Source organism: Lissotriton vulgaris, chromosome 2_2 (genome assembly GCF_964263255.1).
Source record: "Lissotriton vulgaris chromosome 2_2, aLisVul1.2, whole genome shotgun sequence".
Lineage (NCBI taxonomy): Eukaryota > Metazoa > Chordata > Amphibia > Caudata > Salamandridae > Lissotriton > Lissotriton vulgaris.
The window spans coordinates 297,977,394-297,990,949 of NC_141688.1; the positions used below are offsets into that span (position 1 = coordinate 297,977,394).

Consider the following 13,556-nt stretch of genomic DNA (forward strand, 5'->3'; position numbering starts at 1 on the left):
ACCCCTATACTATTTTACCCTTTCCCTACTGCATACCTACCTGGAGTTAGATTATAAAATAATACACTTTTATCATTCTACACACTTGCACTACTGCTGTACGTATCTGGAGGTAAAAAAGTCTATATTTTTCATGCATCATAAAACCCTTTCTCTTGCAGTCTGAATTTTATATACCTGTTGGTTTTATTTCTCTCTTTGTCGACTGGTTTCTGCTTTGATGGTGTGTTGGTTGGTTGGTTATAGGGTTGTTGCACTCTTTGAAAAACAATACTTGTTTGATGATCTGGAGATTATGGTGATTTTGTAAGAAAATGAAAAAGGAAAAGGTAATGTTATTAAAATGGGAAATGTTTCTGATGTAAAAAATAATGTCAACAATTCTGTTTATAATAGCCTTTTAACATGCTACAATTTCTATTCTGCTGTGTATACCTCGAGTTTGAATATAAATTGATACCTCTACACTATCCCACACTTTCCCTACTGCAGTACCTACCTGGAGTTAGAATAGAAAATAATACCCTTTTACCATCCAACACTTACCCTACTGCTGCACCAACCTGGAGTTTGAATATAAATTGATACCCCTACACCATCCCACACTTTCCCTACTGCAGCATCTATCTGGTGTAAGAATAGAAAATAATACCCTTTTACCTTCCTACACTTTCTCTCATGCTGCACCTACCTGGAGTTTGAATAGAATTATTTTTTTGTAACCTTACACTATTTCACTCTTTCATTACTGCTGTACCTTTATTGACTACTAATTTTTTTTTATCTCTACAGTGTTTATTTTTAATAAATCCAAACAGTATTATTAATTATATTTAAACATACAGTTTTGTAAAGAATAATATAACTACCTTTTTAACAAGTTGACGTTTCAATTTTCAAAGTAGAAATTATTTAATAATTTTCTCGAAAATGAATTTCTCTGTAAAAATTAGATTAAATATATGTGTATTAATAAATGTATTTGTGTTTCGTGTGTTTAGAATTGTCGATGAAAATATCAAAAAGTACCTTCAAATTATTATTGAAGAGGAGTGTTGCCTCTGTAGCAAAATTCAATTCTTTTATACTGGTCTTTAGCGGTGTTGTTTTTAGTAGTTTGACTAATAAAAAAAATGCAACATTTTGAGATGTTAGAAAAATATTTTGTTTATTTATTTGAAATCATTTTGAAATAATAAACAAAATTTATTATATGTTTTTCTCAGCTTTTAAAATGTAGGTTTTTGGATATATGGATATATGTATACATATTTATATTAATATCTTGGTGGTATAATTTTTTCTTTAAATAGAAATAACAAATGTACTAGCTGCAGCGTTGTAATTGTTTCAGAATATTTTTCTGAAAATAATTTTACTAACTCACTTGTATTCTGAAAAATAATACTCCTGAGATCCGATCTGGTCTTAGTTTAGGTGAAGAGGTCAGAGGGTGAGCTTTTGGCGTCTGGTCACTCTGGGAGTTGAGAATCAACTGTTTTAAAAATAGTGTCTGCCTTGTATTTATAAGTTTTGGTCAGTGTCACTGTTTTTTTTTGCAAACACAGCGTTAGTATTATTATTTTACATACGTTTTATTTCTGTGGAAAGTTATAATTTAAAAGTTTGTTAAAAGATATGTTATTTTCGTTTTCCGTGCTTTTTTGGCATCCATTTTGAAAGTAGTGTTGTGGTATTATTTCATGGAAAGAGTTGTAGGACTAACGTTTAGACTATATATTTTAAAATGGCGACTATGTGTATGTATAATTTTGTTGGTTTCAAATAATTATTTTCTTTCATTCTTTTTTTTTTTTAAGTTTTATTGTTTTATTACAGGGAAATACAGCAATACAAATGAGCCAACAGCAAAAAGAAAAATTGATTTTTGGATGCTTACAAGACATAAAAAAACATAAAAAGTCAACACATTGATTAAATCCAATCGGCGATTGGGGCCCAAATTTTCTCCCCCAGAATTCTTCTTTTGATACCTTTTGACTTATATATAGCAGACTCAATATTATACATAAACAATAATTTTTCACGTCAAGTAAAGAAAGAAGGGGGATCTGGATTGATCCACTCCCTAGTGATACAAGCTCTAGCCACTGCCATACAAATAAATAAAAAGTAAGTTACAGATCTTGATCTAGAAATAGAAGAGTCCATTCCTAACAACACCATCTCGATGTTTACTGAGATATCACAATTAAGAACAGCTGCAAGAAAGCTTTCAATTTGCTGAAAGAAACTCCTAAGTTTAGGACATTGAAAGAACATATGCAAATCGTTAGCTGCGTACAGCCCGCAGCGACTACAGCTCGTTCCAGTGGTGGAGCTCCACTTGACAACCTTGCTGGGGGTATAATACAGATCGTGTATACACATAAAGTGCTGAGATTTCATCATCCCTGTAATTAAACATTCTGAAGCGCATTTAACTGAGGACAAAACATCAATACGAGGGAGACCTAGTTTGGTAACCCATTTCAGCTGGCATTGTTCCATATCATCCCCACATTCTTGAATCAAGCTTGTATAAAGAGGACATATAGGAGTTTTTTTATGAAGAAATTCCAATAAAGAAATGTTTGTCATTCTCGCTGAGATAATAAATGTATGGCTCTGTAAATAGCTGCAGATCTGAAGGAATTTAAAGAAATCATTTCTTGCCAGCGAAAATTTGATCTGTAGTTCTTGAAAAGATACAATTTGACCATTGTTAAATAAGTCACCTAAGTATAATAGTCCTTTCTGTTCCCACCTGTAGACCGTAAGATCACAAAAAATATTTGGCAGAAGCCTGGGAGACGCTAAGGGGGTGTAAGGATTTAGTTTAGATATGGACAAAAGCTTACGTACTTTTTGCCAAGCTCCAAAGGCTGACTTCAACGTCTTATACTTTGTCTTTTTATGATAGCTCGGCTCGACAACCTTAAGAAAGCTACCTTTCACTTCTTCACCCATGATCAATTCATAAATAGATGGAATTTGACATGAGGTGATTTCTGCTCTGTCTCCAATTATGAGAGGTCTAATAAATTGAAGCGTTGCTGCTAAATAATAAAAGAAAAATAAGAAACTTTCCATCCTCCACACTCCTTGCTCAGCACCATTTTTTTTAAAGCTTTCCGATGACGCTTATAGCCCCATAGGAACCTAGAAGTGGTCCTTTCTAAACTTTTGAAACAAGAAGGAGGACATTCCAGCGGTATAGTGCGGTACAAATATAACACTTTTGGCAGAATCAAAATTTTTAAGATGTTGAGTCTACCATGCAGTGATAAGTGTAGATTATCTAGACGTTGTAGCAAGCTATTAATTTGGGATATCACAGGACTTATATTAAGTTCAGGTATATTCTCTATGGGCAAGGTTAATCTAATTCCTAAATATGTAACCTCTGAAATAGTAGGAATGTTTAAAAGTGTATTGTCTCCTGTGCATAAAATCTGTGTCTTTTCTATGTTTAGTTTATACCCAGAGAATGCCCCAAATTGTTTAGCGAGTTCATTAATTGCAGGAAGAGCAGTCTGCACATCGGTAGTAGTTACAACGATGTCATCAGCGTAAGCCAATGCACGGTAATTAATATTCGCTAAGTAAATGGGGCTAATCCTTTGTTCCTTAATAAACCGGTTAATTAAAGGGTCAATATAGAGTGCGAAAAGTAAAGGGGAGCAGGGGCATCCTTGACGGGTGCCCCTAGTAATCAAAAAAAAAGGAGAAAGTTGGCCATTAATTTGAATACACGCTTTTGGGGCAGTGTACATAGGTTTTAAAGCCGTTAGAAACCCTGGACCTAATCCCTTTCTAACTAACACGTCCCATAAATAGTTCCAAGCAACCCGGTCAAAAGCTTTTTCAGCGTCTAAAAATATGAGTCCAACACTAGACCGGGTTGCTTGGGACCAGTCCAAAAATGTAATCACCTGTCGGATATGATCCGCGGTGTCTCGAGAAGGAATGAAGCCGTGCTGGTATTTAGAAACCAATAAAGATATGACATTAGATAAGCGTGAGGCAAGGATCTTAGAAAAAATTTTGCTGTCAGCATTTATGAGGGAAATGGGGCGAAAGGATGACGGTAGCAGGGGAGGTTTGCCCTTTTTAAGAAACACAGTAATAATGGAGTCATGTCAGGACTGAGGGGCTAGACCTTGTTGAGTTCTTAAAAATAAATCCACCAGTTCTGCTTTTAATATGTTTCGAAAGTGTTTAAAGAACTCCAAGGGGATGAGGTCGGGACCTGCAGCCTTTCCGGAGGCCAGTGATAATAATGACCCCTCAATTTCTTCCCAGGTAATGGGCAAGTCCAGATTCTCCCTCTCCTGATCAATAAATTGATTTATTCGGTCTGTGCAATCTCCTGCCGTATCATCAGTGTAAAGTTGTAGATAAAAGTCGCAGAACACTTTAAATATATCTGCAGAGCTATTAACTGTCGTACCTCTAATATCGTTAATTCTGTCAATGCTAGCAAAAACAGCCTTTTGCCTTGCCCTCTCAGTCAGATGTTTTCCTGAGTTTTCACCCACCTCATATACCTCTGTTTGAAAAGCTGCAAGTTGTTGGGCAAATTTAGTATTCATTCTAATATATGTAAAGTATATTTAATTTTTTATTTTCGTTGCATGTGTAACATTTTCTACAGTTCATATTACATGAGTATTATTTTTTAATACTCGAGTATTAATTTATAAAAAAAATGGTTGCATTTTTTTTCCTTACGTTTAGTTTTTCTCATCATTTTAAGACACTTCCCCACCCAAAACCCCTAGTTTCCCTGCATCCCGTTCCAGGTTTTATTTTACAAAAAAATATGTTTATATTATATTTGCGTTGTAAAGGTATGCGTTGTAAATGTTTTCGTTGTAATAGTACTTTACTATTATTAACACTATCTTGCGTTGTAATAGTATTCGTTGTAAAAGCATGCGTTGTAAAAGTATTTGCGTTGTAAAAAATGCGTTGTAAAGTACTGCGTTGTAATAGCATGCGTTGTTACGTCGTACATCCAAAATTCAGTGTTTCTTTGGACTTGCAAGATGAATTTGGTCATTGTAGTAAACCTATAAGCCATCCAAAAAATTTCTTCAAGCAAGTATACTAAAAGGATATTGTGTATATTTCAATAGACATTGTAATTACTTGACTACTGGATTCTATAATTAAACAATCACCACTCGATCTAAATTGTGAGCCCTGCTGATTGCAGTATAGGCTAGAGGCACTATTCATTAACACCGTTGAATTCGAAAGCATGGAGTCACCAGATCAGAGGGGAGGAGGTACACAGAAATAATCATTGACTTGAACTTCTGACATCATCAATCATAGAACCAAGACCCTGTTTCACTGTTCAGACCTGCTGTACCGCGGTGTACTCCACCGACTGGTGTCAACCAAGCACAATAATCATGTGCAACAGTTAGCTACACAAGCACAGAGTCTGATGTACCTCAACGGAGGGAGTTCTATGAAAACCAAGCAGCATGTAATATCGGACATCGTCCATTGTGAGATCAAGACACTGTTCCACTGTTGGGACCTAGAGTTGGTTGCACCTGGTTGAAGGGAGTACCTTCATCTCCACTCTCAGATGCAGTTCTAACATTGTGGTATCCAGACACAGTTCCACTGTTTGCACCTGTTGGACTACTGTGTTAGTAGTATACAGAGCACTCCACGGTGCTGGGCCTCAGGCTGTGCGCTGTGCGCCTGTGTCTCGGTAGCCAGTGTTGATCTCAGGAACAATCTGACCTCGCACACCTTGTAGTGTAGTTCCTATTTTCCCAATAGGCTCTGCGCATTGGAATAACATAAACAGCAGTGTAGACGTAGGACTGAGGTCAACTAGGTCTCTACTGACAATGTTAAACTTAATTAGGTTTGCGCCAGCTAGCTCAGAGGTCACTGGAACCTTTCTCGAATGAATAGGGAGGGATGAACTTCCCTGGCTCAGACAAGAAGGGATTCAGTTTCCGACAACCGTATAAACATGACAACTTTGCTCTCTCAGAATGAGAGTGTATCTCTAGAGTCGTGTGTAAACAGTAAACAGCTATTTCACTCAGTCAGCAGTGCATACTTAGTTTCACCAGAATGCAGAGAAATAGAGAGACGGGCGTTTTCAATAAAAGGTGTTATTTATTGAGCAGTCTTCTTCCTCATGCAAGAGAAATGAATTGCCACAATTGCAATACTTAAAGTAAAGTAAAGTGCGTACAGTAAAAGTAGTATTATGAAATAATACTGTAAAAGCATTGATATGGTTTCTTAGCCATATGATACTTTAAAATGGATACAATATATACATACATAAATACATTGACTAACGTACTCAACTGGTGCTTCTAACTAAGCCTACCACGGTGTACCTGTATTAAGATTATTTTGCCAAGAATCTGCATCAAGAATTCTCTCAAGGGTTTAGTCAGCTCCGTACCTTGGTAATAGAATGTGGGAGGTCTGGTATCTCTTTCCTCAGGACTCGATATTCCAGCAACCCGCAAGGGTAGGCTGGAAACACCGGAGCTGGATTTTCTCGGCTGGAGAAAAAGACAGCGTCTCTCTCAGTGCGTCAAACAGGAGGGGCGGCTTCTGTGGGCTTCTCGCATCAGCTGGGCTCTCAGGCAAGTAGATGGCCGCTCTGCCCCAAACCACTGTGTGTTTGCTTAAGGCAACTGTTGGTATTTTATACCTGGAAGGTGCCGGGTTTGACGTAAGGTTGGACATAAGACGTCACTAAGAACTAACAGTTCTTTCTGGACTTCAGGAGTTCTTGTTCAAATCGGGGGGATTTCCCGGGCTGCTGGAGGCTTGGTTTGTTTAAAGAACGCGTTGTGCTTTCTAGGAGTCGATGGGTTTAGCTGTGCTGTGCTTTGGACTGCATGGGCTATTACTGAATATGGATCCGATTCTTATGCCTTTATCAGGATATTTTTGATTATAACCTCACAAGGGCATAAATCGGGAATATTGAATTAGGTTCCTAGATATAAACACGACAACCTCGGCCCAGGAGCTTCCGCCGGCACGTGGTGGACTCTCTGTCACATAATGCGGTAGCGAATGGTGAACTGTGGGGCATATGTGCGTAGCAGCGGCCATGACAGTTTCTGAGTATCAGCAGGCTGAGAGCATCATTCACACAGCCACCTTCGCTCACGGAGTCAACCTCATGGCAGTGTAAGCTTCGCAGACCTGGCAGACACGTTCGCCTTTCTTGAGCAAAACCACACCCACAGAAACTTGCCTTTTATTCATACCCCTGCGCTAGCCTTGCGTACGCAGAGCCAGCCCACTACGCTAAAGATTTGGGGGGGAGGTGGCACATATGCGCTATGTTTTCGTAATCTTACCTACTGACTGTACTATCATGGTTGCGTTCACTGTCTACTTCACTCAATAGACCATCAGTGTATGTTCACATGTACATGTCTGTGCTCTGCATACTCAAGTCTGTCTGCAAAAGAAATTTATCGACTGCAGATAACACGAACTTCTAGTAAAATACAATCCCTTTTAAATAAGAACCTCCCATTACACTTTGTGAATTGTTATACAATTTTCAACACATCTCACACTCAAGGTCTGGCACACTTTTTTAATACGGTCTCCTTCGGCCTTCTCACACTATTTCAAACAGTTTTTGGTATAATACCAGGCTTCATTTATTCGATCATCTATGGAATAACAGGAACAGTACCCATAATTCTCGCTCTCTTTGCGGCCATCCCATTACTATTTTTTGCTTGTAAAAAATATGGCTGCATTCCCTGTGCTAACAACCACGTCCAACAGAATACTCCTCTACACGAAGCTACATCAATACTGTCAAAAATGGAGCAACTTTTCGGCTGCCTGCCTCTTTCTATTATCGGTGCAGCTACAACATGACATTTAATTACACATATGCAATCTGAGTACAACCATCTTTTTATTGCAAAACCTGCCCATTCGACTGGTGAATGGATCTATGCCTTGCCAACATCCCAACAATCACTTCCGATATCCAGCAGGTAATGGAGTATCTTGAAAACCATGAACTTGATTATTCAGGCAGTGGAGAAATTGCGGATGCAACGCAAAAAGGTATTGTGGCAGAATGGGATCCCTGCGCAGCCGCGAAAGATCTCCTGCAACGTGAAACCTTTGACAACATCGCAGATTGCCTACCATTTCAAATTTCAGCTCCAACATTCAAGGAACATTACAGTCCCTTTAAGGATATGAATTGGTTTTTTTCGCTTTTCTCACACGATGACAATAATAACCTCTTGGATCAGTACGCATCTCAAGCCGGTGAAGAACTTCCGGACTGCAATCTCCAAGAATTGTAAGAAATTCACGTTATTCTTGGATTGATTTTCTCCAACTTTTTTGACTTTTTCCTTAAAATATATATTTTTTTAATACACTTGAATTGAATTATTTTCATAGAATAACTTTCTAAGTATGCTCACGCATTTGAACTCTGTTTTAATTATTGCCCCTTATGTGATCATTTTGTTTGTGATTGGTTTTCTTGGGCGCACTGTTTCCACAGCCTGTTTCTAGAGTGGCTCAGCGTTCTGGTGCAGAAAGTTTAATGGAAGAAACTGACGGCTGCTCGCTGGAGGGGTCATATATAGCTCCATTAATGTAATATCCGGAGACAACGTCATCACGGAGCTGTACGATGCTGTTCCACGGCGCACACAGATACTGCTGAAAAAAATCCAGATCTAGACTAGCGCTTGGGGAGAATTCAAAGGTTAAGGAATCTGTGGCTAGACTGTGTCTCTACCAGATATTATGCTACCGAAGGTAAGTAATTTGTACGTTAGGCGCACTTTCTTAGAGAAACCCTTCCTTTGTGTATTGATCGTGTGAAAAAAACAATTTTAATTACTGTTGTTGGCTATTCTCACTCCAAAAGTGGTCTAATGATCAGCTGGAACTGAGACAGGGGAGGTTGTGCATGTGAGACAAAGCCTCATTGGAAAATGGATTATTAAGAGTCCAGAGCAAGGGGTTTGACCATTGAGAATGGCCAAGAAAGAGATTGTCCTCTAAGATGTGAAACATGCATGTGGTGCACAAGACCACGCTAAAGTGTAGGATACACATCAAAAAGTTCAGGCTTTCACCAGGAGTGGACCAAATGAGTGAGAAAAATGTGCGAAACACACATCCATTAAGTGACAATTTGCCCTAAACGTAGCTCTGCCAATGCATCTCTGCTCTGCTTTAAGGCCAGCGTCCAACATCTTTTGGGACTTGTGCCTGCATATAACTCGGGCAGTTGCACCCTAACCATAAACGTTTGCACTCATGTTGTTCCAATATTCTTTTGGTAAATATCTCTTTAACAGATGGCATCTGTCTCCACTGGTAGCTCTCCTGTCATTTGAGTCATTTCAATTGCTGCATAAATTTGAATTAATAAGGGGCACATACCTCATTGTTTTTGCAGTCACAAAGGGGCAAAGTCACTGAAACTGCCCCTTCACAATTTTTGCATTTGGGACGCATCATCCCAAATGCAAAAATTGCTATTTAAGTAATCACTAAATCTGCGATTACTTACATTGCGATTGCATTTAGGTAATCACAAATTGCAATCCCTAAATGCCATGCAAAAGAAATGTGATTTCGCTTTTAAGAAAATGCAAATTACCATCAACTTAAAATTGATTGTAATTTGCGAAAACTTTGAAAAATGCACACAAGTGCATTTTTCAAAGTCCTATGTTGCACACAAACATGACCTGTGTGTGCAACAATTGTTTTTAATTGCACTTTCAAGGGTGCATCAGGGTGTCCTTTTGGCACCCTTACACCCTTGAAATTGCATGCGTAATTTGCGAGTACCTATTTGGTACTGTGGCCCTATGTGTTTTTGGGACATTGCTATCATCTGATTTTGTAAATAATTGCTTTTAGCCATACAAATTGTCAGCTTACAAGCCTTTATATGATTTGTATTCTTGGTAAGAGAGCCTTTTTGTAGGCTTTCTCTTATTCCCATTCTCTGCAGTGTCTTTGACTGCACTGCAGTCTTACGCAGTGGAACAGTTCTTGACTTACACTCTCAATCACTGCTTGTAGGTCTCACTTCTAGTTGGGCCGCCCCATGCTTTCAGTGTGATTCTCACACATTGGAGCACAGTTTCATTTATTCAGACCTTGGAGCACAATATAGGCCTGGGCAATGTTTCAATGAGCCTGCAGTAATTGTAGTAATGTCAATAATTACACATTACTCTATTGATGGAAAATTGCTGTCAGATTGAGTAATGCTGGATTACACTCTTCATGTAATAATTCATTATTCCCAGTAATATTACAGTGATTACTAGTAGTTACGCTAGTTATAATGACATCAGTTACATCTACCCCTAAAAAACGAAAGATACCAACCATGCTCTATGAAGGAAAACACATGACTGGAGGTTCTTATTGGCGGACAGCTGGCAGGCGGGGGCGGGCTCTCATACACAGAGTGGGAATTTCTTTATTATTGAGATGTTGAGCTGAGATTGAGGTATGTCACTCAGGAAGGGGCCCCATATTGCCTTCGTGAGGGCGAAGGTTGTATGTCCCTGGTGATGCCACCCTTCCTTCTATCGTTTCACTCTTTCTTCTACCCTTTCTTCCATCTTTCCACAGCGTTGTACCTTTTTTATGTCCATTTTGCCGTCCTCCCTTCTTTTCCTCATTCCTCCCTTCCTTTCGTTCAGCCTCTACTATGTTTTTCATCGACCCTTCCTCCTACTCATGTTTGTATCCAATTAACACAGCCTTTCCTATTTCCACCTTTCGTTTCAACCAACCACTCTGCCTTTTATCCTCCCACCATGCCTTTCACCTCCCACTTTGCCTTTCATCCTCACACTCCTCCTTTCATCCCACTATGCCTTTCGTTACTACACTCTTCCTTTCATCCTCCCACCCTTCCTATCATCCTCCAACTCCTCCTTTCATCCCAATTCTCATCCCACTACTTTGCCTCCTACCCTACTACTCTGTATTTCATCCTAAAATTCTGCCTTTTGTCCACCATCTCTGCCTTTCTTTCCAACACTCTTCCTTTCATCTTTCCACCCTGCCTTCATTTTACAATTGTTTAACTCCGATCCATCTACAAAGCTTGAAAAATCAAATCTACTCTTCAGACGCAAGCCCAGCTCGTCAGATGCACTTTTTGTGTCTCCTGTGATTTTCTCCAATCCGGGTCTTTTGGGGCGACGAGGACTTTTGAGCCAAACCCTTGAGGTGCGCCTGTGTCCAATCACAAATTCACCCTCTTACTGAAAAAATACTGGACGCACGGTCTGTCACAAACCAACTTTGCCACACTTAAAAGCTGCTTATTAACACCTTGGCTGTGGCACCTCAGAGGCGATCCCAGAGCATCCTCTCCAGGACAGACACACCTTGTGACGCGCGGGAAAAGGTGTCATCCTTCGGACTGAGGGCTGATTGGAGGATGCGCAGCCTCTTATGGGGTATTTAAAGGACTTGTTCTGAGGTCAGCAAAGCATCTCCCAGAAGGAAGAAACATTGACCTCTGGTGACCTTAGCACTGCCCCAGAATCCAAGGATGGACAGAGGAAGATGTGCGCTGGTCGCAGTGTGCCTGCTGAGCACCTGCTGGTGCTTACCTTTACAGGTGAGACCCCCCTTTAGCAATGGTATGTAGAGCTGAGTCCAGACACAAGTGAGAGCTGCAGTACCTGTCTTAAATATATGGTTCTGTGCAGTTGTATACTCTCAGGTGTGTACACCTGTGCAGGGGAGAGTCACAGTATCAGTGTTATATATGTTTGTGTATATGTGTAGACTCTCAGCTGGGCATCAATGTAAGCGCACCTGTGCAGGTGAGAGCCGCAGTAACATTGTTATATATGGTGCTATGTTGTTGTAGACTTGTCAGGTATACATCACTGTAAGTACACCTGTGCAGGTGAGAGCTGCAGTAACTGTGTTAAATATATGGTTCTGTGCAGTTGTAGTCTCTCAGGTGGGCATCACTGTAAGCGCACCTGTGCAGGTGAGAGTCCTAGTAACAGTGTTATATTTGGTTCTGTGCAGCTGTAGACTCTCAGGTGTGCATCACTCTTAGTACACCTGTGCAGGTGAGAGCTGCAGTAACAGTGTTAGATATGGTTCTGTGCAGTTGTAGATTCTCAAATGTTCATCGCTGTAAGTACACCTGTGCAGGTGAGACCCCTTTAACAATCATAGATATATCTGTGTGCAGGTGTGGGTGAGAGCTGCAGTAACAGTGTTATATATTGTTCTGTGCAGCTGTAGACTCTCAGGTGTGCATCACTGTAAGTACATTTGTGCAGGTGAGAGCTGCAGTAATGGTGTTAGATAGATCTATGTACACATACAGCCTCTCTGATGTACCTCAGCTGACTGTGGATGCATTGAAGAGCCTAGAACCACAGTAACCATAATATATAGGTCCAGATTGCACCTGTACAGGAGCGTATATGAATGGCAGTATATCATAGCCTGGTGCGCATGTAACAGGCCGTCGCCCCACTGCTATTTGAGCAGGGCAAATATAAAAATAAAATGATAATAACACAACTTTATTATCATTTCATTTTCTCTGCAGGACTGGAGCCAGGGCAGGGCTGGGCTGAGCACTGTGAGGAGTGGTTTGCGCTTCCTAAGTGCGCATGAATGTTTTGCGGGTCCTCTTGGGTCGGCCAAACACTGATGTGCACTTACTATGTTCTCCAAATGGCTATGTTGCACAGCCTGATGAGAACATGCCGAGGTTCCCAGACAGTGCCTGAGAGGCCAAACAGGCCACTCAGACCAATCATGATTCTGGTCATGCAGTGTCGTGATTGGCTGTGAGGAGTCAGCTTCCTGTGGTGCTACAGCATATGAAGAGGCCGAGAAGAGGCTTGCGGCGGCGAAGTGAAGGTAAGTTAATTTTTTTATTTTTTTATCCATTCCCCCCCGCCACCTCCCTTCCTAGGCTGGCGCCACTGCATGTAACATAGCTCAGGCGTGCTTCACTGTAACTGCACCTGTGCAGCAGAGTATATCAGTGGCATTATTACACAGTCCTGTGCTTATGTGATGCCTAGCGGGTGTGTTTTACAGAGAGCGCACCTGTACAGTACAGTGTATAAGTGACAGCATCACATAGCTATACTGTAGAGTATATAAGTGACAGCATCACATGTAGTGCCTCTCAGGTGTGCTCCACTCTGAGGACACCTGCACAGGAGAGTATATGACTGGCCATGTTATACAGCCCTGTGCACATATAATGCCTCTAAAGTCTTCTTCACAGAGAGCGCACCTGTGCAAGAGAGTATATCAGAAATAGTATTAAACAGCCCTGTATGCATATAATGCCTCTCAGGTGTGCTTCACTGAGGAGTCTGGGTGTACACTTATTTAAGTGAAGCACCTTGCAATATCCCAGACAACCCTTAATGGTAATTTTAGTGGTCTTAGACAACCATAGAAAGCTCTCTAAGTGGTAGTTGTGGAGAGCAACCCTCAGGCTTAGTCCAGAAGGAGTGTAAAGCACC

At 40.3% G+C, this 13,556-nt stretch overlaps 1 protein-coding gene across 1 annotated transcript in view; it reads left to right on the plus strand.

Annotated features, from left to right (window-relative positions):
* The window catches only part of LOC147729338 (embryonic protein UVS.2-like), a 120,331-nt gene that overhangs the window by 9,272 nt on the left and 97,503 nt on the right, over positions 1-13,556 (plus strand). Inside the window, 2 exon segments of the mRNA XM_086959829.1 lie at positions 11,527-11,580; positions 11,582-11,662. Of these exon segments, the coding sequence (XP_086815955.1) occupies positions 11,527-11,580; positions 11,582-11,662 (135 nt within the window).